The following is a 26,917-nucleotide window of genomic DNA, read 5'->3' as shown; positions in this document are numbered from 1 at the left end:
TCTTAAAAAACATATTCTTGTATTTTAGAACAACATTACACATAACATCACACAAGGCAAGTGGTCCACACTTTCTCCACCCAGTTGCATCCAGTGGTCCAGTTTCTTCTGCTTTAACCACCTGCAGCCTGGACGCACAATAGTGTTTGGCAGCAGTATTTCTTAACTTGTGATCGCGTGCTGCCTCTTGTGTTTGAGAATCTCGGTGGACGTGAGGGTCAAGTCCTTGTCGCAGATATCACAGTGGTAGAGGCGAGTCAGGGAAGAGGAAGACGATGCAGCGGCCTTCTCACTTTCACACTCTGGGGAGAGATTGGGTTGAGAATCATATCTGGACAAGCAGGACGGCACATCGGTCATTTACACTTCAGCTTATTCATTTAAACCACAGCATTCTGTTACTGTTCATTCATTTGATGTTATGTAATTCTGCAGTAATGTCAACACGGAAAACACACACGCACACACACACACACACACCCTCGTCCTCCTGCGCAGTCTGCTCCTCTGGGGGTTTGCAGGTGGCCTGGTGCTTCATGCGTTCCAGTGGTGTGAAGGGCATGTAGAGGGCGCAGTACGGGCAGGTCCAAAACGTGCGCAGACACTCACTGTACAGGTCAGTCGGGTCCTGCCACCAACAACACAAAAGCAAAGGCAACATTACATGTGTCCTTTGTTCCTGCTGGCTACCACCCAGAAGCAGAGACAGGACCACTTACGCTGAGGCAGTTGTAGGTGAAGTAGCTGCTGACGCGAAGTCCTCCCTTGATGGGGTCAGGCTTAGGCTCCACCCCGGGGAAGACGGAGCTGAGCGCCTGGACGTCCGAAGCAGCCGGGTCCCGCTGGGGCCCCACGTACAGGTTCTGGGCCTGGAGAGATGTGAGGCGCCGCACGCTGTAATTCACCTGAAGAAGAGCCATGTGCTTAGCGTGCTGCATGCTCTTGTGGATAAACAGGCGGCTGGAGAGGAATGAACGGGGCCTCAACAATAACAGCAAGGGAAACCATTTTAAGAGACTGAGTTGAGAGCAATTGGATCTGACACTGAACCAGCACACCTAACTGATGATAAACAATGTCTGTTTTGGGTAGTTGTGAAACCAGTTGATTTCCAAGCTTAATTTGTCTTCCTCCAAGAGATAGGATCACAATGAAATTCAGTTGCCTGATGATTCACAGAAGTGCACTTCAAGTACTCTGAAGATGTACATGATATATTTGTGAGTGACAACCAAAAGGATCATGCTGTTGGTGTGAGGCTGTTTCCAATGGTCCCGGGCCTGGCTCTTCTGGTAGTCTGTGGTGATGAAATGGGTCTACAGCGCAGGCTTGTGCAAAATTCCAGAATTGAATTGAAACTGGCTCTTAAATTCCAATTCAATTCTTGAATTTCACTTGCATTTCAATTGAGGTAGCAAACAGGAAGCAGAATTGAAATTCGAATTGTGCACAACCCTGCTACAGCGTAAAAAATAATCGACTTTAAAATGGCGTTCTCACCTCGGTGTAGAGCAAGAAGCGCACCAGACGATCACCCAGGCGCCCCAGGTCCCGGGCGGATGGCCTGCGCTTGCTGAGCTGAGCCTGCAGGAGGCGCTCCCACTCGGCGCGCAGCTCCAGCGCAGACGAGAGGACGGCCAGGCTCCTCTCCCCGTCCCCCAGACACAGCTCCAGCCAGCCGTCGACCACCAGCCGCGTGCACTCGCCATTACTGTCCAGAGAGTTCGCCACCAAAAGCAGAGCCTGGCAAGGGCAGTTAGCAGTTTACATAACATGACATTCAATTCAATTCACTTACATTTACTTCTCATAATGTGCAATTTTCCAGATTATGCTAAACAGGCACAGGGGAGGATCATTGGCGATCTGGGGTGATTTGTGTCTCACCTGCAGTGCTGGAACTCTGACACAGTTGGACACATATGGCTTGTTGGTCTCCAGCAAAGTGACGAAGGCCAGCAGCTGGTGTCTACTGCTCTGGCCTTTATCTACCCCTGCCAAGAGAAAGTGATTCAGATTAAAAACCACAGTGTCAACATGTGTGTGTGATATGTTGAACACAATGTAATGTCCAGATGTTGCAGAAGGTGTGAAAGTGTTTTGATGGTCTTATTTACCAGGCTGGATACTCTCCTGTTCAGGAACTTGCAGCACCTCTGGGTCACTGGCAAACACACTGGTGGGATGGATTACCACCCCTTGCTTGTTTCTTGTGTGGAATATCTGCAAAAAAACAAACTCAGACATCTAAGACTGGAATCAGTACATTCTATACTTATCTTGAACTGTTCACCCTAGTGGCTCTCTTAGATACTTGTAGTCAATCATTTTACAGTATCTTCCTTCTTTTACATTTTTAAATGGAAATAAGATTCAGTATCTAAGAAAGAAAGAAAGAATCTAAACACTAAAGCCTGTTGCTGTCCTTGAATCTTATTTTCAGAATTTCAGATCAATTTACCAAATAAAAAGGCACAACTTAAGCAGTATTTGAACAAACTCCCCACATACTGTGCCGGGCTGTCGAAAAAATCACGATAAAAAACAATAGGTTTGTAGTACTGATCCGAGACAGCCCATAACATAATGCTAGATCATAGTCATAGTCAACATGGAGTTACAATGAAGCACCATAACCACATCAAGACCATCCAAATAGATTCTTCAACCAATACTTTGCAATGTTTAATAAAAGGCGAGTAAATGTTCATAATAAATGCGTCATGTTTATAACTGTGTTACTGAAAGTGCGTCTGTGTAGGTGTGACTGGGCAGACCTGCTCGGAGTCCTTGCGGTTAGCGTTGTGCTCGTCGGGCAGAGCCAGCTGGGGGTAGAGCCCACGGCACAGCAGCAGCTTGAGCAGGGCCTGCTGGCGCGACGAGAGGTCCTGACTGGCACTGGCCACCTCCTGTAGCTGGTCAACATTGTGACGCAGCTTAAATTTCACCTCCTACAGGAAGGGAACCGCAAGAGTGAGTTCTGCAGTCATCTGCAGATGAAAAGCTAGTGACATCATGTGATATTTTTTTGTGTAAATGACAACCATGAAGTGATATAAACTCAGTTCTGCACAGTCCTGCATGTTGTGTTATCGATTAGGTGAAGTTCAAGTGAAGTTGATGCCACTTCAATATTTCCCCTGAACAGCCTTTAACCAAAAACTCTCACCTGTATGTCCACACCTTGTCCTTCTCCCTTCTTGTCCTTCCCTTTCCTCCCTGACGTCTCGTCGTCTGAGCCGGACGAGTCCCCTGCCCCCTCCTCAAGGCGGAGCACTTTACGCCGGCTGCCCTCATGCAGGTCATGCTCGCGTTTCAGCTGGTGCAACTGATGCCGCTCGGTCAGTCTCTCGCGACGTCGTTTACGCTCTTCAGGGGTCTGAGCACCAGTGCCCTCCTCCTCCAGTAGGCCATGGCTCCTTAGCAGCTCCTGCACACACACGCGCACACACAGACACACAACAATGCATGTAGACCAAAGAAATAGAAATGCACACACGCAATGTACATGTTTCTAAACTATACTCAGTCTATGCATATGTAGTTAATACCTCTAACAGCATCCAAGATGCAGCATTTATTAATTTATAATAGGTCAATAGATGACAAACTGATAGAATACACGATCATGTTATTAGTTAACCACCTACAAAAGCACATGCACACACATGCACATACTACACAAAGGGTGTGCCGTACCTTAAACTGTCTGCGCAGGTTGACCATCTCATACAGTCTCTGCTCTTCCAGGCCACGCCTCCTGCACCACTTCCTGGAGCCACCGCCACGCTCACCCTTCACCTGGGAAAACGCAGATCAGGTAAGGCCAAGTGATCACTACACTACAACACCTCAATGCAACACTGGGTGGTCAAATAAGGTTGTTTACTGGAATCCTAGCTGTCTTTCAGCCCTCAGAGAGGAATTCAATGATATTTTCAATGAGGATATCAAAAAGTACAACAGTAGCAAACTATCAGAAAAGATCACTGTAGATTACTGTAGTGCTGAAGACCGACCTGCACCCAGGCGTTGAAGGTGTTGAGGAGAGTGAAGGGGTCTCCATGGTTGCTGTGGAGGGGCTGGCGTGCTGTAGAGCAGTCTGGGTTGTGCTGAGCACTTCGCAAAAATGGAGACTGAACACTAAGTGCTGCTGCAACTGTCAACACCGGCTCCAGCAGATTAAACAGAGACCCCAGCACCAGCATCTTCCCTGAGTACACACACACACACACACACACACACACACACACACACACACACACACACACACACACACACACACACACACACACACATAAAGTATTTGAAGTTGAACCATAACAGCTTGAATGAACCGGTTTCTTTAGAAATACATTTTTGTAACTCATTACAAAAGTGGTTACAGGTTATCAGTTACAGGTAGAGTTTGCGATTCTGATCAGATCCACTACACTTTTTGTCAAAGTCAAAGTGAATTGCTGCTCACTCTCTAGCAGTCTGTTCTGTGTGTGCATGAGTTTGTGCACAGTCCTAGCTCTGTAAATGGGGAAACAACAAGTAGCTTGGACCAAGACAAACCATTTCAGCCAATCAGCATGTTGCTCTGGGAGCACACAAGTACACAAGTGGGAACGTGTGTAACATCAACAACCTCTCACCACTCTGAGAGCCTTTAAATGGACACAATACTCCAGCTCGTTAGGAGTTCAATCGGCCAAGCTCTTTTATCTACACTTTGAACGGTCAAGATGATGGTATGCGTCCAACTTAGTATATAAGGATGCAAACTGTAATAACTCTCCTCACCAATGACTACGTCCACAGGTAGCTGGGACAGTAGGCTCCCAATGGTGGTGAGCTCTCCGGAGACATCCAATGCCCCTTGCTCTCTCAGGTACATCATAGCCGTCTGGATACTGGAGGCAGGCGGGGGGTCAATAAAGGAGAAGGAGGACGGGTCACCCAGGCCCATACTCTTCATCTGCAAAACATACACCAAAAACAAGAACACAACGCAAGTTGCTGATACAAAAGGGATGGACCTATACCAACCATTAATTCATAGTATACATACACATTTATGTTCTGTACTAACAACTCATAAAAAGCTAATCTGAGCAGTTTCAGAAGAGTTCATCACACTACAGGAAATGTACCTGAAGCACCAGGGAGTCTAGTGCCACCCTGTGGATCTCTGGGACAGGGTAGGGAGCAAAGGCATCATAATCAGACTCGGCGTATAATCGGTAGCAGACCCCTGGCCCAGTGCGGCCCGCTCGACCTTTCCTCTGCTCAGAGCTGGCCCTGCTGATCCAGAACTCCTGCAGACGCTGCATCTTCGCCTTTGGGTCAAAACTCATCTCCTTCACCTTACCTGAGAGGTCGTAGTGGGGTAGAAGCATGTTTTCAACTTTGCAATACACAAGCATTTCATGTGGTCCATTCATAACAGCAGTTCATTCATAACAGTAGTTCATTCATAACAGTAGTTTCTCTGGACTATTATAAACAGAGAATTGAATTAACATTTCAACTCTTCGGAGAGAAATCCTCTGAGCACAACATAGTGTACTAGTACTATAGCCATTTCACTCACCCAAAGGATTTGTTAAATGATTTTACCCCTCCATCCACTAAGACACCCACCTGAATCCACTACAAATCTTACTCCATCAATGGTAACTGAAGTCTCAGCTATGTTCGTGGAGATGATACATTTTCTTACAGCAGGGGGGGCTATATCAAAAACCTAGAAGGGGAAAACACAGAAATGTGTTAAAGGTTTAAGTTACTTTCTATTGCATCAAGATTTACATTTTTATAATCTATATTTATTATCCTAAAACAAGTGACACTGTTGGGGGGGGGGGGGGTTGATATAAACAAGAAGTGATATTAGTGGTATGTTGAGTCTAAAGTGCATTAAAATTTGACAAACCTAACAAAAGTACCAGGTGGATATTTTTCCTTTGAACTTTCACATTTTAATGTTTCGTGTTCAGAAGTCAAATAGGTCAATTTAAACTGTAAACAAAATGTCAAACAACATTTCTAGATTTAGGCTCAACATGGTTTGGTTTGTTGACAGTACACCTTATCCTGCTGAGCCAGCGAGAGGGTGCTGTGGAGGGGGAGGACGATCCAGCGCTGCGTGTGTGTGGCATACGCCTGGCAGGCCTCGAGCACGGTGGAGATCTCAGCCACGCCACTGAGGAACAGCAGCAGGTCCCCCCTCTCCTCTGGAGGGTACCGCTGATCAATCCCCTGGAGCACACGCAGAAATGGCCGTGGGTCCAGCTTCTCCGAGCGGGAGACCTGCTCCTCCGGAGGGATGGGCTGATAGATCACCTACCCAAAACACATGCACAGACACCACATTACCTAAATGGCTACAACTACTCAACAACAGCACTATAATTAAACTGAGATCAATAATGACTATTTTGCAGAAACATACAGAGACATACAGAGACACAGCAAATAGGATGCTTATTCAAAGCTTCAGACATAATGCAGTCAGTTACAAAAGATGGATATATGGCATTCTACATACCTGTATGGGAAAGAGCCTGCCTGGCACCTGCAGCACAGGTGCCCCACGAAAGTACTCAGAAAAGAGCTTGATATTGATGGTGGCAGACATGAGCACCAGTCGTAGATCTGACCTCGCGCCGACGAGTGCTCGCAAGACCCCCAGCAGGAAGTCACAGTGCAGATGCCTCTCGTGCACCTCATCCACTATCAGCACCTGGTACTGACCCAGCAACGGCTCCTGCTGGATCTGCCTCAGCAGCAGCCCCTCAGTCAGAAACAGAAGCTTGGTGGCCAGTGTACGTGTGGTCTCAAAGCGGATCTGGTACCCAACCTACAAGAAAAGAGAGCCGCTGGTGAGTGAGATTTCCACAATGAGTTCTTCTGAATGTGAGCTTAATTCATGCTGTAAAAAGTTTCAATATTTTGTATAAGTTCTGATTTTTTAAGGAACAACTTCATACCTTGGAGCCATACTGGTTCAAACTCTCAAAGCTGACACGTTTGGCGAGGGATATACATGCAATACGACGTGGCTGTGTGCAGGCAATGTTATTAAATCCAGATGCAAGCAGGTACTGGGGCACCTGGGTGGACTTTCCACAACCTGTGTCCCCTGCCACTACAACCACTGAGTTGGCTTTCACCAGCTCCACAATCCTGTCTCGGTAATGGAAAATAGGTAGATTCCTTTGCTCCTGACGGAGTTTGGCCAGCTTGTTGAAGCTCTGCCTCTGGGTGAAGTCCAGGAAATGTAGTAGGGCCAAGCGGCAGTCTGTGATCTCCTGTTTGCCTGGGCCTGAGGCAGTTTGTCGTTGTCGATGTCCACAACTCTCCAGTTTCTCCTCCACATCCTTGGTGTACACTGATGTGCTGATTCTGTACCGAGCATCATATTCCTTGGGCAATCCCAAGTCTACAGACCCACTCTTACGGCTTTTGCTGCACTTTGGGTCAATGTCTTTATTGTCTTTTGACCCTGACATCTCCCTCTTGGCTTTGAACCGCTGGAAACGCTCAAAGAATGTCCAGAAATCTTTGTGTTCTTGACTACCAGCTTGGATGTAGTCATGTTGGCGGAAAAATATTTCATCTAGTTGTGCGCGACACCGAGGGCTGTCCCAGTCCCACCTCTCCTCCCTCTTCTCTGATGCCATCTCATAGATAATAAGTTTTAACCTAACGTTACAGAGCTCAGCTAGGCCTACTCATTCAGTCCTTCGGGGACATCATCAATCAGGACACATATGACTATCAGACACAGAATCAGCTAGCTTAGCCTACTAGCAGACACAGTGGAGTATATATATTGTCTAACGTGTGTTAAAGTTGCCTAGACGGACAATTTGATTTAAATAATTAAATGAAGAGGTAAGGTTACACAGGGCAGGACCTCCACATTGGCTAGCTAACGTTAGCTCGTTGACTGTATGTTCAGCTTGTTGGCTTGAATTCACTGACCACTGCATACATCACATGATAGCATCATACTCTCGAACTAGTTTAGTTGCTACTGATTTTCCTACCCAGATCAGAAGAAATGGTGGCTCTGCATGTAATTACTTTGTCTAGTAGTGTTCACAAACTTTTGAATTCAAGAAGCTACATCAGTAAGAATTCTTCTTCTCCTCTGATTTGTTTGCAGACTGGTAACTTTAAAGTGCTGTTGTCGCCACCTGCTGGATAACAAATGTCATCGCTAGGGAACCAAATGGCAAAATGTGTTCACATCACTGTTATACTGTCTACAGTAGGCTATACTTAACCTATTTTATACATAGACTGTATAATATAGGTTCTCATACGCCTGTATGCACATTCATTCTTGCCACCAACATCCGGGTGGACAGGTGTGCCAACACCAGGTGTGTCACCATTCCCCTACGAAAAGAACTAGCCTACTCTGAAGAGATGGTAGTATACTGTGATGTTCTGTAATACCTCTATAATATCCTTAGCCGCTGTTTCCGTCATATAGTACTTCTATAGTATGTCAAAAAATACTATAGTATTCCTATAGTATTACTCTGAGATTACTATAATATTTTGTCCCAAAATACTACAAGATTCCTATAGTTCTTTTTCATAAGGGTTGAGATAATAGATACTGTAGCCAGATAGGAGCTTGTAACTTATCTTTCAGTCCACAAAGCTTCAGCTTGCTTTAAAACTTGGCTGGAGGTCAGAATGATTTAAGGATCAGCATAAAAAATCACCTTAATTCCTTAAAGATACTGGCAGTCAGCCCAGTATTGGAGGTGATGCAGAAATGTGCTGTTATTTCAAATCTACCGTAGATATATAATACTTCAGTGCCTATAATTGTACAGATGGACATATTACATCACTGGATTCTGTAAATTTGTATAAGATTCTGCTGTCTTTGGTGTGTGTTTGATATGGTGTCATGTGGTGAGTGAAGAACAATAATCATTCTTGCATTTCAAAAGTGGTAGGCTACATTCAATTATTCATTTATGGTGCGTCAGCACAGAATTTCTATTAATTTAAACATGAAATTACACCAAATCAGAAAGAATGAAGGCAATTTTATCGTACAATATCTGACATTATATGCTGCTGAAGAAATGAAAGGCAAATAACTGAAGTGGAAAATTCCATTAAATCAGAAAAAAATATATGCAATGAAATTGCATTGTAAATATTCCAAAATGTTCCTGATTTTTTTTTTCCTTCAAGTGTGTTGCAGCAATATAGTGGAGTAAATGTTTTCACACAAAAAACAAATTCCAGTTCATTCACACCCTTAGTTGATTTTATTTGGTTACAAAGGAACTAGAAGCGTTTAGGACAACGAGAGTTAGAAAGCACCATTCATGGGAATAAGATTTTTAGAGATGGAAAAAATAGATTCACTGCTTGAAAGAAAAATAAATATGTACAAGAAGTGAAATGAGGTTTTTGATCATGTTAAGTCTACCATCATACATGAAATTAAGTTACAGTGTGTTAGGCTACCTAATAAAAGTTTTAATCAGGTGATATGTCTGAAAAAATAATTCACAGTCAAAACTGTTAAACACATTAGCAAAAAAAAAAAATCCCTGATGTTTTAAAGTTTTAAAACACAACACAACACACAAGGTGCTTTCCATTTTAAAGGGATACCTTCAAATGATAGAGATGTAACAATTTCCCTCCATAATCTTACCTACAAGCAACAAACCAATTAACATACTTTACAGAATATTCTCCAAGGCACTAAGACATACTTCATGAAACACAAAAACTTTTAAAAAATGTTTATTTACAACTTAAAAATTATTGTAAAACAACCTCGGTCTCTCTCCATTAATATTTACAAATGTGCCTGCATATCACATTAGCTTTGTATGGACATCATTTAAAATAAGTGATAAATGACCACTGTTCCTTTGTGCTTAAATTTGGTTTGAAGTAGTGTTAGGCTAAATGGAAGTGTTGACAATGTACATTCGGATAAAACAAGGACTCAAAGCAAAACATTTCAATTTCATTGATTTTAAAAACAGGCCCGATGTTGAGTCTCTTGAGATGGATGGCCCCCAGTTACTTCCATCTTTGGCCATTGGTCTTCCTGCTCACCTCTCCCTTCTTCTGCACTAGACTCCAGTCTTCTCTTTGATCCAGCCACGGAACTTGATGACCGCTGTGTAGATACCGGGCTTGTTTCTGCGGGCACAGCCATCACCCCAGCTCACCACTCCAGCTAGAAACATGCGACCGGTTGACAGGCTGGACAGCGGGCCCCCAGAATCCCCCTAGCGGTCAGAAAGAGGAGATGAAAATGAAATGAACTGATCAACCAGCGTTCCCTCTGTGTAGCTCACACTAGGGGATAAGCGTCTTATAATGAAAGAGACTCTCTGTGTGGGGGCTCTGTGAAACATCAGGAGGATGTAAAAGATTTCCCAAGGTGGAAAAAACAGCTACAAAATAAAGACCTACAGACAGATGAATTATGAGAAATACTGTAAAATACAGTTAATGCAGCAAATATCAGAATACAGAATGTGATTATGTTAATGTTAACATTAGCTAACCACTTTGAACTAACTCAGGGGCTCTGGAGTACTGTTGGCATGTGAGGCTGAGAGTTCTTTACCTGACAAGCGTCCACTCCGCCTGCCAGCACACCAGCACACAGCATACGAGATGTCAGCTGGCCACCCATCAAATCATTACACACTGTACTGTTAATGATGCGGACCTCTGCCTTCTGAAGCACATTTGGACCAGAACCTGCCACACACACACACAGAATACTTCATGACAAATTCAAGATTCCATTTGTTTATGCACAAACAGCCATTTGTGCATTCTTTTATGAAATACAAAAGACCATATAAAAAAAAAAAACACTTCAGCCACTGACCTCCTTCCCTAGTGGCCCCCCAACCTGTGATCCACACAGACTGGCCAGCTGGGAATATGTACGAGGTAGAAGGGAGGCAGATGGGCCGGATGTAGTCGCTGAGGGTGACAGGCGAGTCCAGCTCCATCAGTGCAATGTCAAAGTCATAGGTATAGGCATTATAGGAGGGATGAGCGATGACCTGCTTCAGGCCCCGTTTCACAGCCTTGCTCTTTTGACGCTGATCGTGAAGGCCCAAGTAGACTTCCCAGGTCCCAGGCTGGGAGTATCTAGCCCAACACACACAAATGATGTGAGTCAATGGCAGAGTATATTCATGTAGAAGTATATCACTATCATTTACAAAGACATCGTACCATACTGAAAGCTAATATGTTGTCACTAGCAACCTACATCTGTCCTCTGTCAAACACAGTTGCATTTTCAGCTTTGAACAAAACCGTTCTGGAGTTCTGGTCCGAACCGCTCTGGTTTGCCTGGCATGCAGGCTAGCATATTATATCACGTTGGTAAAGAATTTGTGGACTCACAACACAAACTAATTTCCAAAGCCGTTATATAAGGTAGTACAACGATTTATATAATTTGCTTATGCTAATGTTTTCAGTCTCTTGGTTGTTGAGGACAAGTTACCTGGTCTTGGCATCGTCCTGCACACAGTGAGCTGCGGTGACGATCCAGCGGTCACTGATGATAGAGGCTCCACACACGTGAGAGGCACCCTTGATGTGGAGGCTGACCTGCCAGGGGAACTCCCCGGGAGAAGCATCCTGTCCACCCACAATTCGCGAGGTCTTGAAGGGCTGCTCTCCACAGTCTGTCAGAGAGAGAGCAAGCCACATTCAAAATGTTCCAAACTCATTTCAGCCCAGTTTACAGCATAATTCCATTTTAACGCATTAACATTTTTGTTTTTAGAAATGAGGAACTCTTACTGCAGTTCTCCTCATCTGAGCCATCACTGCAGTCATCAACGCCATCACATTCTGGGTTCATTTTGTTCACACAGTTCATATTCTTACACTGGTAGGTGTAAGAAGTGCATTTCACTGAATTTGCTGAAAAAAGGGGGTAAAAAGTCAAAAAAATCTCAGGAAACTTCCCCTAAACAATTTCTACTTTCACTAACCAAATGCTGCAATGTTGTGGAGACAAGGAGGAAGACTTACATCTCTCACAGTTGGCTTCATCTGAACCATCACCGCAGTCATCTGAACCATCACACTTTTGCTTCTCAGACACACATTTACTATTGGAGCACGTAAACTGTCCGTTAGCACAGAGACCTGCACAGAAATATAGTGATGTAGGAAGCAAGGAATGACAAGTCATGATGACATGGAACCAGAACTCTGCTGGAGTGGTTCAGCTATCCAAAAATTGCAGCATGAAAGACATGGCAAAAGACATTCTGAAATCATGAAAAACACTTATAAATATCATATAGCATGAAAGTAGAATTAGCTATATTATTATTATTATTATTATTATTATTATTATAAGCCATCTGGCTCATTGTCTAAACTGTAAGAAACAGGCAGTGTTAGCCTCTCGTACAAACAACAGGTATAAACGCTCAAATAGTCACATGTGAAAAGTCATTGTGAAGCCATACCGCAGTTCAGCTCGTCCGTGTTGTCCCCACAGTCATTGACGCCGTCACACAACCAGAACTTGGGTTTACACAGTCCATTCTTACAGCTGATCTGAGACTTCTCACATTCTACACATTAACACAGGTTGAAAAAGTGACAAATTAGCCATGTATTCCGATCTCAAGTGTTCAATAATAGTGCTAGTCTTGACTACAATGCTTTTAGACGCTTCAAACACACAGGGCTTATGGACACTTACGACACTTGCGCTCATCACTGTTGTCTCCACAGTCATTCCATCCATCGCACTTTAGTTGACTGCTGATGCAGTTACCGTTGGTACACATGAACTTGTTTGGGCAAGCTATTGATGTGCATGAAAAGGAAAAGAGGAAAAGCATTAGCGAAGCCTCAACTCCTCTTATCCATCTTTATCCTCTAACAGTAGTCATAGGTAACACAGTGAGCATTTGACATTAAGCCACTAAGCCACAACCAATACAAAGCTCTGGTGTGGGTGGATTCCTGTACTTACGGTCCTTAGGTTCAAAGGCCTCGTACTTAGCAGTAAAACCACGGTCCACATAAGATGCATCAGAGGAGAATTTCACTTTCAGGAAATTGGTCTGGGCAGTTTCAATTATATTATGAAATTCACCACACAGCCTGACCAAAGTGAAGCCACATACACACGTTAATGTAGAGCTTTAATATAGACATTTATCAATCAACACATTGACATTCAAGGAAGTCTAAAATCCAGATTAAATACTTATAAATGTATTAAATATGACAATACTCACTTCTTTCCATTTATCTCCACGTAGTCCTTTAAGCACATATTGTTATTTTGGCCCGGTTCAGAAATGAGAAACTTATCAAATGTCACCTTTATGTGCTTGTCAGATGGCACCTTGGAGAGCAAGAAACAGCAAGTCAAGATAAAAGCTTTTGCTTAGCTGTAGCATGAATGGCAAGTTCAAGAGAAGTCAGTCCCATCATTCCCACATTAGTTCTGGAGAATGAACTCTCACCTGGATACTCCACTCACAGAAGCTGCGAGGGGGGTAGAAGTTTGGGTAGTTTGGTGATGTAAAGGTACCAGATGATCCTGAAAGCGTGCCACCACATGACGATGCTGAAACATTGACACAGGAATGAATATTAGACCCTTGACTAGGGCATTAGGGCATTTACAGGTATCCATAGTGCACTTGCACTAAAAGTTAGCGGAAGTTTTTTTTTTTTTTAAGTTAATTTTTTTGGGCTTTTTATGCCTTTAATTTGATAGGACAGTGGAGAATGACAGGAAGCGAGTGGGAGAGAGAGTCGGGGTGGGATCCGGAAAGGACCACGGGGCGGGAATCGAACCCGGGTCACCGGTGTACGGTGCAGGTGCCCCAGCCAGTTGCGCCACAGCTGGGGCTAGTTAGCAGAGTTTACTCCAAGAACAGGCCACAGGTACCTCTAGTTTTTCCGGGAACCTGGGACACGTGGGCCCTGAAGCCTGGGTAGTTATTGGCCTCATCCGTGACGAACGTGACAAGCATGACATTCCCAGAGGATGTGAAGATCAGGTGATCCCTCGGCGAGTAGTACCCACAGATCCTACAGCAGAACGCAAGTCAATATCCACACAACTCAATATGTCCCTAAGCATCCTAAAGCAAGGTAGTTAAGGATCCCATACAACAACTCAATATGTCCCCAAGCATCCTAAAGCAAGTGATGTAGGAAGAGGTAGTCTAGAGGTAGAACTGCATGTTAAATTCACACTTACTCTTCAATCACGCGGCTTTCGATGGCCACCAGCGAGTCGTATATTTTCACAAAGTCCTTTTTACAATTCTCCTCCAAATTGAACGTGTCAAAATCCAGCTTGATCACATGTCCCCGGTCAGCCCGGAGCTGCCACTGGACCAGTGTGTTGGGTGGGTATGGGTAGTTTGGGAAGCCAGGGGACTCCAACACCCCAATGTGATTGTCACTAGTGTGTTGGGAGTACCTGAATGCTGTGAAAAGCAGTGAAAATTTACTTTTTCCTGTTTTTGTTATCAAAAAAAGTGTTGATCTGATTTTATCTTTAGATAATGACAACTTACCCTCGGATGATTTAAACAGTCGTGTGTCTAATTCTGAAAATTAAAAAAAGAAATGCATAAGACTACATTCAACATCAGTTCAAACAAATCCAAACATCCCTATTAACTCACCTGAGGTCATGATATCATCAAAGACGAGGTCACTGGTGCCTCTGTCCGAGTGTCGTCGCCGTTGCTGCTCTTGCTGCTTGTCCACTATTTGATTCATGGAGGCCATAGTGTTGTCCACTGCGGCCTCCTGGCCCGCAGGCACGTTAAATTCAGATGTGTAGTACGCAATCACACTGCCCTCACTGTGGGAGCATGGAAAATATAACGTTTCTACATTTCCCATTTTCACGTTACTAACATTCCATCCTTCTGAAGCTCAAACACAATTATGCATTTTCCCTTCAAATGCTATTAGATTTGATCAAGTTGTATATTTGCTTAGTCTAAAAGTCATCTTTTAGGTTACAGTCAAGTTGCAATAAAGGAAATAAGAGAGAACATCAGAGATTTAACACCCTACCTAAATGCCTGTATTGTTGACCCAACATAGTATTTAGACAGTTGTGGTGTCTTGGAGTAGATTTCTTTTAGCTGGAAGGAGTAACAATAATGCATCAATACACCTTCAAACAAGAATTCATTTTTGACATCGCTGTACTTTGGTGTATTTTCTTACCTGTGATGCAACCTGCCTGGCCAACGATTTAAACTCTGTGCTGTTTGGGTTCTCGTAGGCGTCTTCAAACACCTGATTTGTGATCTTCATCGATCCAGTGAACATTTTCTTCACTCGCACATTCTTGCGGACTACAAAGATGACAGTGTGGATCCAACATTACTCATCATTAAAAGATACAAGAGAAGTATGCAAGTTAAAAGACTGGGTGAAGGAGAGAGGTGCTCACAGTGGAAGTGCCAGACGAGCAGCCCAGTCATCAGAGAGATGATCAGGAAGAAGACTATCAGTCCGATCACGGCTCCCACCTTCCCAGGCCTTTTCTTCTTCTCAAGCTTTTTGGAATCGGAAACTGGCAGGAACTGCAGCGATGGGTCCCAGTCATGCTCCTGCAGGATAGAAACAATCACATGTATGAAAGGGATGACAGAACCAAAGGATTCATATTGCAAAGCAATGAGCTACATATTCAAAGGGGTTCCAGATTTTATTTATACTCAAATACCTGCAGATGTTTCTAACTGACTCGACTCCAACAAGGTATCATTAGTGTGTGAACACACAGGGTATTGTGTATACATAGAGAATTTACATTTAAAATGCCAAACTACTACAGCCTACAGTGTATGCTTAATCTTGCTTATTAAACTTTTTAAAAGTATGTTGAATAGACAATAGAATAGCATGGAAAGAATTAGTTCACAGTGTTGGCAACAAATATATATATATATATATATATATATAATTAATTTGCATGCATCTAATTTGCATGCATCTAATACAATGTAATTTAGGCTACATGAATCCAATCCGATGATCATCAGAATACAATTAACACACAATTTACTGGCAGATGCACTACTGAGATGTGAATGAAAGACCATCACTAAAGTGCTGTTTGACCAAATCTAGGATATAACATAGCCTATTGATGTGACATATTTTTATTTTCTGTTTTCATGTTTTCAACTAAGACATTATCTAAATGAGCAATATTGGATGAGGTTCTGACATGTCTGAACAGAGCAGGAATTTGTGAACCACAGACACCAGCTATAGTCGTGTTTAAGAGCCTGGGCCTCCATCACCACTCTGAACCACACATGATATGGTTAATCATGCTCATTCACTCAGTCTCATCACACTGCAAATGGCAATGTCAGGTTCAATCATCAGCTATGGTTTAACCACATGCAAGTCACTTGTGAAAACGGGACTCTTTAAATCACCTTTAAAGGTACTGTGCATGATATAATGGAGGAAATGCCGAAATGGAAAACAATAAAGGGTAAAACATTACTCAGTGCTTAAGTTCCTGATATCAAAGAAACTGTCATTGAACAGAGTAAAGGCCTACATGTCATCTTTTTATACATGATTCTCTAATGCAGTGTGATGAAGTAGTGTGTGAACCTTGCTTAGTGCTGGTAGTATAGAACAGTGTTGATAAACAGGCAGACCCCTTCACAACCACCTCCATTACATTTTGCTGAAGTTACATTATACACATCTGGTAAAAAAGGTTTCACATAATTTGCTATCTTTGACTTCACGTTACTGAAATGCAGTGTAGACCTAACAATTTAGGACATGAGAGTTCAAAGTAGATGACACCATGCCATTTAATTTGTCGACTGATTAACAATAGTCACCACGTCCGTTTCACGCTCAAACGGTAGGTACAACATGGTACATTAGAACAGTGTTTTTCAACCACTGTGCCGGGGCACACTAGTGTGCCGTGAGAGATCATCAGGTGTGCCGCAGAAAATTACCCAAATGTCACTCACTGGTCCAGAAAACACTCCTATACACCCCTACAACTGTTGCATCAAAGAATTTATAACCACATGCTCTCATTGAGTGTATGATTGCACTATTTGTGGTATGCACGCATTGTACAACAGGGGCCCCATATCCAGTATTCACAGAATCATCACATATCCAGTTCATAACAACAATTAAATTAGATATAGTCACCTACAAATGAAACAGAGGGCGCTTGTTTTATTGAGCAGGTCTTGCATAGAAGCCATAATAAGGCCATATCTGTGTATTATTTGAAATTTTAGGCTATGGTATGTTTATTTTTTCTTCACACAGGATGTTAGTGTGCCGTGGGACATTTTACTGTAAGTGTCAAAAGTGTGCCGTGGCACAAAAAAGGTTGAAAAACACTGCATTAGAATATAAAATAATAAGGCAACAGGTTCGATAAACGTATTTTCTTCACACTGCTAAAATGACAATGTTCTCATATACATTGCAGAAAGCTAATCTACGCTGGTAAGCTTAGGACATATAGGCTAGAAAGAATTATGTGAGTATGAATTCCAATTATCAAAAACAATGTCATGACAAAAATCGAAGTGTGGGCCTACGCCTGGAGAATGAGTGAATGAATTGTGCAAAAAAAATAATCATCAGTGATCAGTAAGGGTGTTTTTTTAACTCAGTCGTGATTCTCTATAAGGAATAGGTTAGGTAGCCTACAAGCTGTCCTTAAATTTCAGGTAGGCCAGTGTCTTTGCCTGAGTATCTGCTAAACGAATATCGAATGAAACCTACCGTGGCCTTCGGAGTGTAGCGCATTCCTGAGTGCATTGGATCCATAACTTCAAAGGTCGTATAGGCCTTATAGTCTGTTTTTCTTGCTTCTTCTATCAATTCCACTTCGGTTCAAGTCTTCTTTGCAATTTTCAGGGTGTGTTCAGATCTCGTCTTCAAAGTAGTCTGCAACTTCCAAGGTGAGCCAACAAACTAACTGGCTATAGCCTACAAAATACGGAGATCAGTTAAAAGTTAAATCAAGATTATGGCTCAAACAATGACCCCAACGTTAAAAAAAACCGTGAAGTTACGGTGAAATAATGTAAACTAGACTAATACCTCGAATGTCCGTCTTGTCTGTCGTTTGTTTATGGCGAACTCACAAATTTCCGGGATGATTGAGTTACAGCGGGTGTGTCCTCTGAGCGATACTCACCTGTGACTTCCAACCCAGGTGACGCATGGGCAGACCGAAAGAAATAGAGCAATCCACATACAAATATATATATGCTTAGGCTGAGGAATGCAAGTAATCTGTTTAAAAGAGGTAGCCTACTGAGCACTACAACAAAATTCAGTGGATGTAAAATTAACTTTGAGAAATAAATACATTTAAAAAGTAAGATCAAAACCGAGGGAAGGCTTCAGTTTCTGTGGTGTTGAGTCACGCCAATTCTGTGAATCATCTTAACCACGCAATAGACCGGTCTTACTAGTATATGATAAGAGATTTTGTTATAGACTGAGTACAGTTGAGACAAGTGTACAGTTGAGACGCCTTATATATCTTGCGTGGCCTATACAGCAATCCCAAGCTGTATCCCAATTCACTTCACCATGTACCTTCCACAATGAATAACTCATTAGGCTACCATTATGTGACTGTTACTGGTATCATCACAAACGTTATTTTGTGCTCTATAAACTGGCATATTTCACGACACTGTGTCATGTAAGGTCGTTGCAAAATCTAGAGAAATGTGTGAAGTGGTCAGAGGGGTACAGTTGAGACACACATTGTATTGATAGTGTTATTATGACCGCCGCGCAGCGAAGCGGCGGTCATAGGTTTAGTCAGATTTTTTTTTTTTTTTTTTTTCTTTTTCGCATGCCCAAATTTCCGTCAAGGATTCCCGGGACACTGAAAGACCGGGGTACACGAAACTTGGTGGGCATGTAAGTGTAGTGAAGTGAATAGTATTATACATTTCACCAAACGTGTTCCAGGAATCTGGGAAGGATTTACCATCCTGATTATGAAAGGGGTGTTAGAATACATACAGGGGTTATACAAATAATGCACACACAAACAATTAGTCTTGGTTTCATTTTTCATGTTTTTTTTTTATGCAATTGAGATGTCTCTTATTACATAATCCTGTAAGGGTTATTGCAAGAATATGTTAGTATCTTGTTGAAACGTCAATTGGTAGCGTCCACCCCCGTTAGCCACTTGGTAGGTGCCACACACTCGATGCTCTCAGTGTACGAGAATAGGCCTGTTAAACTCGATTCCTTTTAAGGATCCGGGTTATTCTGAGTCACCCACTAAACTGATCCGGGTTGAACGAGTCACTTGAGTCACTTGAGTCAGTATTGCTAAATCGCAAAGAAATTCAGTCCTACGTTCAAGCAGTGCAGTGGGGTGCTTCATTTCGTTAAGTGCCTTCTCATGTTGGATGTGGATCCTCCATGATTTGAAACCAGGTTTTTGCAGTACTTGCATTTAGCCTAAGAGTTTTGGTCTCCTGGTCAAAGTGCATCCACACATTGTTCATCTTTTTGGTGCTCATGTTCAGAAACTTTGATCTTATTGACAGGGAGGGTAGCCTATATTATAATAATTAATTATTTGTTGTTGTTTTGTTAACAATAGAAAATTTGCCTAGGTCTAATGCTACTCTGCTACAATGTTTATTACCACTACTATATACTAATAGTAGGCTACTAGGAATCTATTCTAATAGGTATTATAGGCAGCTAATACTAGGCAACTAATATTATTAGCCTATTAATCATAGCTATACATATATCATGTTAGGTAGACTAATATAATATCATATATAATATAATATAATATAATATAATATAACATAATATAATATAATATAAAATAGCCTAATATAATAGCATCAAAACCTCCACCCACTCACGGGAAAGAAAGCAGTTTGAGCCAGACTGTTTATTTATTGTCTTAGCCTAAGCAATTGACTTTCAATGTAGACATAGAAACAGGAACATAGAAATGCCCTGCAGTGACTAAATTATTATTATTATTATTATTATTATTATTATTATTATTACTACTACTACTACTACTACTACTACTATTCTCATTAGGCCTATTATTATTATCACCTTGACACGAGTAGAAACTAGGCTACTTGCTCGTCTACAGATCCACTCATGACAACTAGCCGGCTGATTCGGCTGACTCGCACTCATAACAACAACGTAACCGGCCCGCTTGGCTGATCCACTGGCTAGCCTACTCTCCATACAGAGCTTGCAATGTTTCAGACTGTCTTCGCGACCTAATTGCATTTTAAAGTAGGCTATGCGTGCAGAATATATGTTATTTCAGAAGTGAACGCATGGCTTTTGTTGTGGATTTTCTTTTAACCTTGACGAGGAGTTACTCGCTCCTCTAAAGATCCACTCATGACAACGTAGCCGGCTGATTCGGCTGACTCGCACTCATAACAACGTAACCGGCCCGCCCTGCAGATCCAACTGACCCGGCTAGCCTGAGCAGCTCCATACAGAGCTTGCAATGTTTCGGACTGTCTTCGCGACCTAATTGCATTTAAAAGTAGGCTATGCCTACGTGTAGAACACTGTATGCTATTTCAGAAGTGAAAGAATGGCTTTTGTTGTGGATTTGCTTTTCACCTTGACGAGGAGTTACTCGCTCGTCTACAGATCCACTCATGACAACGTAGCCGGCTGATTCGGCTGATCGCACTCATAACAATGTAACCGGCCCGCCCTGCAGATCCAACTGACCCGGCTAGCCTGAGCAGCTCCATACAGAGCTTGCAATGTTTCGTACTGTCTTCGCGACCTAATTGCATTTAAAAGTAGGCTATGCCTACGTGTAGAACATTGTATGTTATTTCAGAAGTGAAAGAATGGCTTTTGTTGTGGATTTGCTTTTCACCTTGACGAGGAGTTACTCGCTTGTCTACTGATCCACTCATGACAACGTAGCCGGCTGATTCGGCTGACTCGCACTCATAACGTAACCGCCCGGCCCAGCGATCCGACTAACCCGGGTATACAAAGCAGCTCCATTAAGAGCGTGCAATGTTTCGGACTGTCTGCGCGACCTAATTGCATTCTAATTTGCTACACATCTATACACCAAATCTAAAGTATGCCTAGGCTACATGAAGAACATTGAATGTTATTTAAGAGGTGAAGAATGGCTTTTGTTGTGGAATTGCTTTTCACTTTGAGGAGGAGCTACTCGCTCGTCTACAGCCACTCATGACACAACGTAGCCGTAGCCGACTCGTACTCATGTAGCCTAACCGGCCGGCTGATCCGACTAACCCGGCTCTGCGGGAAGTTAACCAGTTATCTCAGACTGCCTGCTCACTCAGTCGCTTGAGTTGATTTGTGGAGTTGTGGTTATCCTACTTACGAAATGGTTACATTTTTGGCTAGCTAATGTTGCAAGAGGTTTGTGTGTGGTGCTGTTTATCGTTTTAGATTGAATTGTAGTAGGACTCAACTGATCCGAGTTAATGATACTAGAGACTCGCGACTCGTGGGTTAATTTAAAGATACGGGTGAAAGATCTAAGCCTGTTTGAGTTGTGATTCACTCGGATCTTTCACCCGTATCTTTAAATTAACCCATGAGTCGCGAGTCTCTAGTATCATTAACTCGGATCAGTTGAGTCCTACTACAATTCAATCTAAAACGATAAACAGCGCCACACACAAACCTCTTGCAACATTAGCTAGCCTCCTAGCCCTAGCCATCGTAGCTGCCAAAAATGTAACAATTTCGTAGGCAACCACAACTCCACAAATCAACTCAAGCGACTGAGTGAGCAGGCAGTCTGAGATAACTGGTTAACTTCCCGCAGAGCCAGAAACATTGCAGACTCACAGACCATGGGACTCAGATTGGAGCGGCTGAGTAGCAATCCGGGTTAGTCGGATCAGCCGGCCGGTTAGGCTACGTTGAGTACGAGTCAGTCGAATCAGCCGGCTACGTTGTCATGAGTGGATCAGCGAGAGCGAGTAGACTAGCTCCTCCTCGAGGTGAAAAGCAATTCCACAACAAAAGCCATTCTTTCACTTCTGAAATAACATTCAATGTTCTGCATGTAGCCTAGACATAATTAGATTTGGTGTATAGATGTAGCATATTAAAATGCAAGATGCAACAGACTTAACAATTCCTTTTCATTTTGCAAGGGTCCATTTTCCTAAGCTATCAGTTTGTTCTTGAGAATGTTCACGTTTTGGCTTTTAACAGTCCAGCTCAAAGAGGAGTTCTGGAGGATTTCAAACGTATATCTGGGCTCCTTGGTATAGGCTGGATTCACTGCATAGGTCGTGCTGACAGTCCTGCACGCTCATGGAGCTGCTTGAGTAGCCTATCTACCCGGGTCAGCTGGGCGGGCCGGTTAGGTTGTTATGAGTGCGAGTCAGCCGAATCAGCCGGCTACGTTGTCATGAGTGGATCTTTAGAGTAACTCCTCGTCAAGGTGAAAAACAAATCCACAACAAAAGCCATGATTTCACTTCTGAAATAACATATGTTCTGCACGCATAGCCTACTTTAAAATGCAATTAGGTCGCGAAGACAGTCCGAAACATTGCAAGCTCTGTATGGAGAGTAGGCTAGTCGGATCAGCTAAGTGGGCCGGTTACGTTGTTATGAGTGCGAGTCAGCCGAATCAGCCGGCTACGTTGTCATGAGTGGATCTTTAGAGGAGCGAGTAACTCCTCGTCAAGGTTAAAAGAAAATCCACAACAAAAGCCATGCTTTCACTTCTGAAATAACATATATTCTGCACGCATAGCCTACTTTAAAATGCAATTAGGTCGCGAAGACAGTCCGAAACATTGCAAGCTCTGTATGGAGAATAGGCTAGTCGGATCAGCCAAGCGGGCCGGTTACGTTGTTGTTATGAGTGCGAGTCAGCCGAATCAGCCGGCTACGTTGTCATGAGTGGATCTTTAGAGGAGCGAGTAACTCCTCGTCAAGGTTAAAAGAAAATCCACAACAAAAGCCATGCTTTCACTTCTGAAATAACATATATTCTGCACGTATAGCCTTCTTTAAAATGCAATTAGGTCGCGAAGACCGTCCGAAACATTGCAAGCTCTGTATGGAGTTGCTTGAGTAGGCTAGCCTACCTGGGTCATTTGGATCAGTCGGGCGGACCGGTTACATTATGTTGTTAAGAGTGCGAGTCAGTCGAATCAGCCGGCTACATTGTCATGAGTGGATCTATAGACGAGCAAGTAGCCTAGTTTCTACTCGTGTCAAGGTGATAATAATAATAGGCCTAATGAGAATAGTAGTAGTAGTAGTAGTAGTAGTGTAGTAGTAATAATAATAATAATTTATTCACTGCAGGGCATTTCTACGTTCCTGTTTCTATGTCTACATTGAAAGTCAATTGCAAAGGCTAGGTTAAGACAATAAATAAACAAAACTGGCTCAAACTGCTTTCTTTCCCGTGAGTGGGTGGAGGTTTTGATGCTATTATATTAGGCTATTTTATATTATATTATATGATATTATATTAGGCTACCTAACATGATATATATATATATATATATATAGCTATGATTAATAGGCTAATAATATTAGTTGCCTAGTAATACCTATTAGAATAGATTCCTAGTAGCCTACTATTAGTATAGTAGTGGTAATAAACATTGTAGCAGAGTAGCATTAAACCTAGGCAAATTTTCTATTGTTAACAAAACAACAACAAATAATTAATTATTATATAGGCTACCCTCTCTGTCAATAAGATCAAAGTTTCTGAACATGAGCACCAAAAAGATGAACAATGTGTGGATGCACTTTGACCAGGAGAGCAAAACTCTAAAGGCTAAATGCAAATACTGAAAAAACCTGGTTTCAAATCATGGAGGATCCACATCCAACATGACAAGGCACTTAACGAAATGAAGCACCCCACTGCACTGCTTGAACGTAGGACTGAATTTCTTTGCGATTTAGCAATACTGACTCAAGTGACTCAAGTGACTCGTTCAACCCGGATCAGTTTAGTGAGTGACTCAGAATAACCCGGATCCTTAAAAGGAATCGAGTTTGACAGGCCTAGAAAGATCCGAGTGAATCACGACTCAAACAGGCGTATACGAGAAGCATCTGTTGAAGGTATGTGTGTGAATAATAGCTGTCGTGAATATAAATATGTAATGTGCTTAGAACGGTTTGAAAGTGAATCTTAACCAAAGTAGTAATGCTTAATGTTAACCTGTGTCGATTTGCTGTGTGCTCAAGTTGCCTAGGAATTAATTTGTCCGTGTGAACTTTGTATACAGGTGTTTGCATGATGAGTAAGTTTAGCATCATAACTAGCGCCAATGACGTGTATCTCGTCTTGTGGATCCGCTAGGTGAACGAGTGAGGGGGCTGTTGTTTTAATGATGCGTGCTCTTTTAACAGATTGTGAAGAATCCTGAATTTGATATGTCCCTCTCACTTTAAATCTTCACAGGTACGAAACTGTTAATTTGTTGTAATGTATAATTCCTGTTCCTGGTTGAATAGGCATTTGTCATGTAAGTTAATAACTAAAAGAGGTTACTTAGAACTTTTTGTTGACTTAAATTTCACTATACGATCAGACGCTTTGAATGTATAACAGATGTAATTTTATTTTTACTTTCATTTGTATTAAGTTGAATAATTGATATTATTTGTGGATGGTCTTCATATGTATTTCAGATGTAATGTAAATTCCATCTTTATGTGCTTATTTAGTTAAGTGATCTATGCTCTCAGTGTACGAGAAGCATCTGTTGAAGATTGTGAAGAATCCTGAATTTGATATGTCCCTCTCACTTTAAACCTTCACAGTAAACCATCTGAAGGCAAGCCACGGTGTTGCTTGGTTATTTCCTGTGCATGTAGACAACCGCTACAGATTGGTGCCGTGACCCGGATGAAAAGATCAGCGCTTGTAGGGCGCCGGGAGTTTCCTTCGCCATCCAGGAGCAACACCGCAGGAGTCAGGCTTGTGTGATACTGAGAAAGACTGTGAATTAAGCAACTTAATGAAGCAGCAAGAATACATAGGCAAAAGAGTTTTGTTATAGATTTCTTTTTTTATTTAATAGAAGTGTTAACTGTTGCCTAGCAAAAATGTCATTAAGATGTAGTGAAGATATACTTGCCTCTGATGGGTCAGGTCAGGATGACGAATGTCTCATTGGTGATAAGGAAAAAGAAACACTATTCCTGAAAGCCCTAGATTTATTGCAAGGGGCGCTTCTATTGAACAGATCGGAAGTCCTTTTGGTATGGGTAGAGGGGCGCAACTTGCTAGCATGATTGAACATCGTAGTAGAGCCACACCAGCCCACTTAGGATCTCAGGATCAACTGGGTAGGGATGAAAATTTAGGCACACACTTTGGACCACATCAGACCCATAGTCAAGATCAAACAGAAAGCTCAGCACAGCTCATAACAGAATTAGTTAGACAACTAGGGAGTGAGATAAGGACGCAGGTTGCATCAAGCCTAGCAGGAGTAAGCCCAAGAAATGATAACTCTGGCCCATCATCTCCCCCTTAACCACAGCAGCCTGACTGGTCAAAAGTCAACCTTGTTCTGAGGTCAGATGTGAAAGAGCCACCGTATTTCAAAGGAGATAGCACCGATAAGTTCACTGTAACAGAGTGGCAGGAAATCATGCAAAGTTACCTGAGCAAAAAAGGTTTCAGTACGGCTGAGAGAGGCACAGAGATCCTTTATCGGCTGATGGGTCGTGCAAAAGACATTGTACGGACAGCTATCCGGAACAGCCCTTTAGTGAACATTGGTAGAGACCCAGATGTTATTTACACCATTCTGAGACAACATTTTCGAGAGCCCATTTCAACAGCAACACCCCTGGCCGATTTCTACTCCACTCTCCCAAAAGCTTCAGAGAGTAGTCTTGATTATTGGATTAGGCTGAACAAGGCTGTAGACCTAGCCAATGAATGCTTGCAGAGGCAGGGAAAGCGTGTTGAAGACCCGAGCCACGAGGCCACAATGATGTTTGTTAAGCACTGCCCTGATGCAGCTCTGTATACTGCACTTAGAGCCAAACCAATTGAAAAATGGACAGCTGAGGAAATTCAAGAAATGATTGATAGTCATCAGAGGGATAAGTTGTGTTCCAGGAACAACCGAATACAACGTGTAGCCAAGGTGGAAGAAGACATAGAGAATGGTGCCTGGTGCATGTCCCAACAGCCTGTTGCTTGCCAGGGGGCTATGCAAATAACTCCCAAGGAAGACCAAGCTACAATGGGCAGGTTGATATCCCTTTTGGAGAAGCTTGTGCTCAATCAAGAAAAAGACAAAAAGAGAAGTAAAGGTAAGGCTGCAGCTGATCCCCCCACCACTACCCCATGCAAGGTGTGTGGAGATTCGTCACATTCTACTCAGTCACACTGATTTAAGGAAGGACTTTGTTTGCGTTGCCACACATCTGGACATAGAGGATTTGAGTGCCCAGAACGAAAAGTCGGAAAAGGAGAGAGCGATGCCAACAAGCCTAGGCCTACTTTAAACTAGTCTGCCCACGTCAGAGGGAGGTCAGTGTGGGTCACCCAGAAACACCTCCTATTGGTGAGGTAGATTTAGCCTCTGATTTCTTGTCAAAAGAACAGCTTCACATCAATAGTGACACTGTCTATCAAAGAATAGCTAGTGATGGTAGTCTTTTTTACATCCCAGCCCTGGTTCAGGGTTCAGTTGAATTGAAAGCCTTATTAGATAGTGGGTCGATGGCCTGCACAATAAGTGTGATGGCCGAACAGAAGTTAGTCAATAATGGAGACTTGAAGTAAGAGTCAAGTAGACCAACCAAAGTTGTTCTTGTTGGATGTGGTGGCAAA

The 26,917-nt window shown here is 42.7% G+C and overlaps 2 protein-coding genes across 2 annotated transcripts; both read right to left on the bottom strand.

Moving 5' to 3' along the window:
• On the bottom strand, positions 1-8,124 carry dhx34 (DEAH (Asp-Glu-Ala-His) box polypeptide 34). The gene is made up of 16 exons (XM_076281945.1): positions 6,978-8,124; positions 6,536-6,847; positions 6,076-6,330; positions 5,629-5,731; positions 5,139-5,356; positions 4,789-4,963; positions 4,020-4,213; positions 3,700-3,801; positions 3,170-3,430; positions 2,778-2,951; positions 2,118-2,223; positions 1,888-1,994; positions 1,501-1,743; positions 720-905; positions 481-628; positions 1-302 (listed from the first exon to the last, which is right to left on the bottom strand). The coding sequence occupies exons 1-16, from the start codon at positions 7,668-7,670 to the stop codon at positions 163-165; spliced, it is 3,417 nt and encodes a 1,138-aa protein (XP_076138060.1). The 5' UTR covers positions 7,671-8,124; the 3' UTR covers positions 1-162.
• A 1,143-nt stretch (positions 8,125-9,267) lies between these two features.
• Positions 9,268-18,435, bottom strand: st14a (ST14 transmembrane serine protease matriptase a). Its single transcript, XM_076281943.1, has 20 exons — positions 18,142-18,435; positions 17,821-18,027; positions 15,482-15,641; positions 15,253-15,383; positions 15,097-15,167; positions 14,697-14,878; positions 14,586-14,618; positions 14,264-14,495; positions 13,949-14,091; positions 13,518-13,621; positions 13,287-13,396; positions 13,019-13,149; positions 12,743-12,847; positions 12,504-12,611; positions 12,058-12,174; positions 11,824-11,946; positions 11,522-11,705; positions 10,889-11,157; positions 10,619-10,755; positions 9,268-10,274 (listed from the first exon to the last, which is right to left on the bottom strand). Exons 2-20 carry the CDS (start codon positions 17,863-17,865, stop codon positions 10,116-10,118), a joined length of 2,544 nt encoding a protein of 847 aa, XP_076138058.1. The 5' UTR covers positions 17,866-18,027; positions 18,142-18,435; the 3' UTR covers positions 9,268-10,115.
• Positions 18,436-26,917: the final 8,482 nt, after the last annotated feature.

The sequence above is a fragment of the Alosa pseudoharengus genome, unplaced genomic scaffold (genome assembly GCF_046254945.1).
Source record: "Alosa pseudoharengus isolate Yale_2024_CS ecotype anadromous, Long Island Sound unplaced genomic scaffold, YU_APseudo_1.1 YU_APseudo_1.1_scf_13, whole genome shotgun sequence".
Taxonomy (NCBI): domain Eukaryota; kingdom Metazoa; phylum Chordata; class Actinopteri; order Clupeiformes; family Clupeidae; genus Alosa; species Alosa pseudoharengus.
Note: the sequence above shows the minus strand (reverse complement) of the source record. Positions and strands in the feature narration are given on the sequence as shown.

What these genes read in the sequence shown, in the direction of transcription:
- dhx34 (XM_076281945.1), bottom strand. Translation starts at nt 7,670, where the DNA reads ATGGCATCAGAGAAGAGGGAGGAGAGGTGGGACTGGGACAGCCCTCGG. An exon ending in GCAGGCTCTTTCCCATACAG is followed by an intron (nt 6,331 to 6,535) that starts GTATGTAGAATG and finishes TGTTTTGGGTAG; the next exon opens with GTGATCTATCAGCCCATCCC. An exon ending in TAGACTCCCTGGTGCTTCAG is followed by an intron (nt 4,964 to 5,138) that starts GTACATTTCCTG and finishes TATGTTTTGCAG; the next exon opens with ATGAAGAGTATGGGCCTGGG.
- st14a (XM_076281943.1), bottom strand. Translation starts at nt 17,865, where the DNA reads ATGGATCCAATGCACTCAGGAATGCGCTACACTCCGAAGGCCACG. An exon ending in TGATGATATCATGACCTCAG is followed by an intron (nt 14,619 to 14,696) that starts GTGAGTTAATAG and finishes TTTAATTTTCAG; the next exon opens with AATTAGACACACGACTGTTT. An exon ending in CTCAGATGAGGAGAACTGCA is followed by an intron (nt 11,706 to 11,823) that starts GTAAGAGTTCCT and finishes TCTCTCTGACAG; the next exon opens with ACTGTGGAGAGCAGCCCTTC.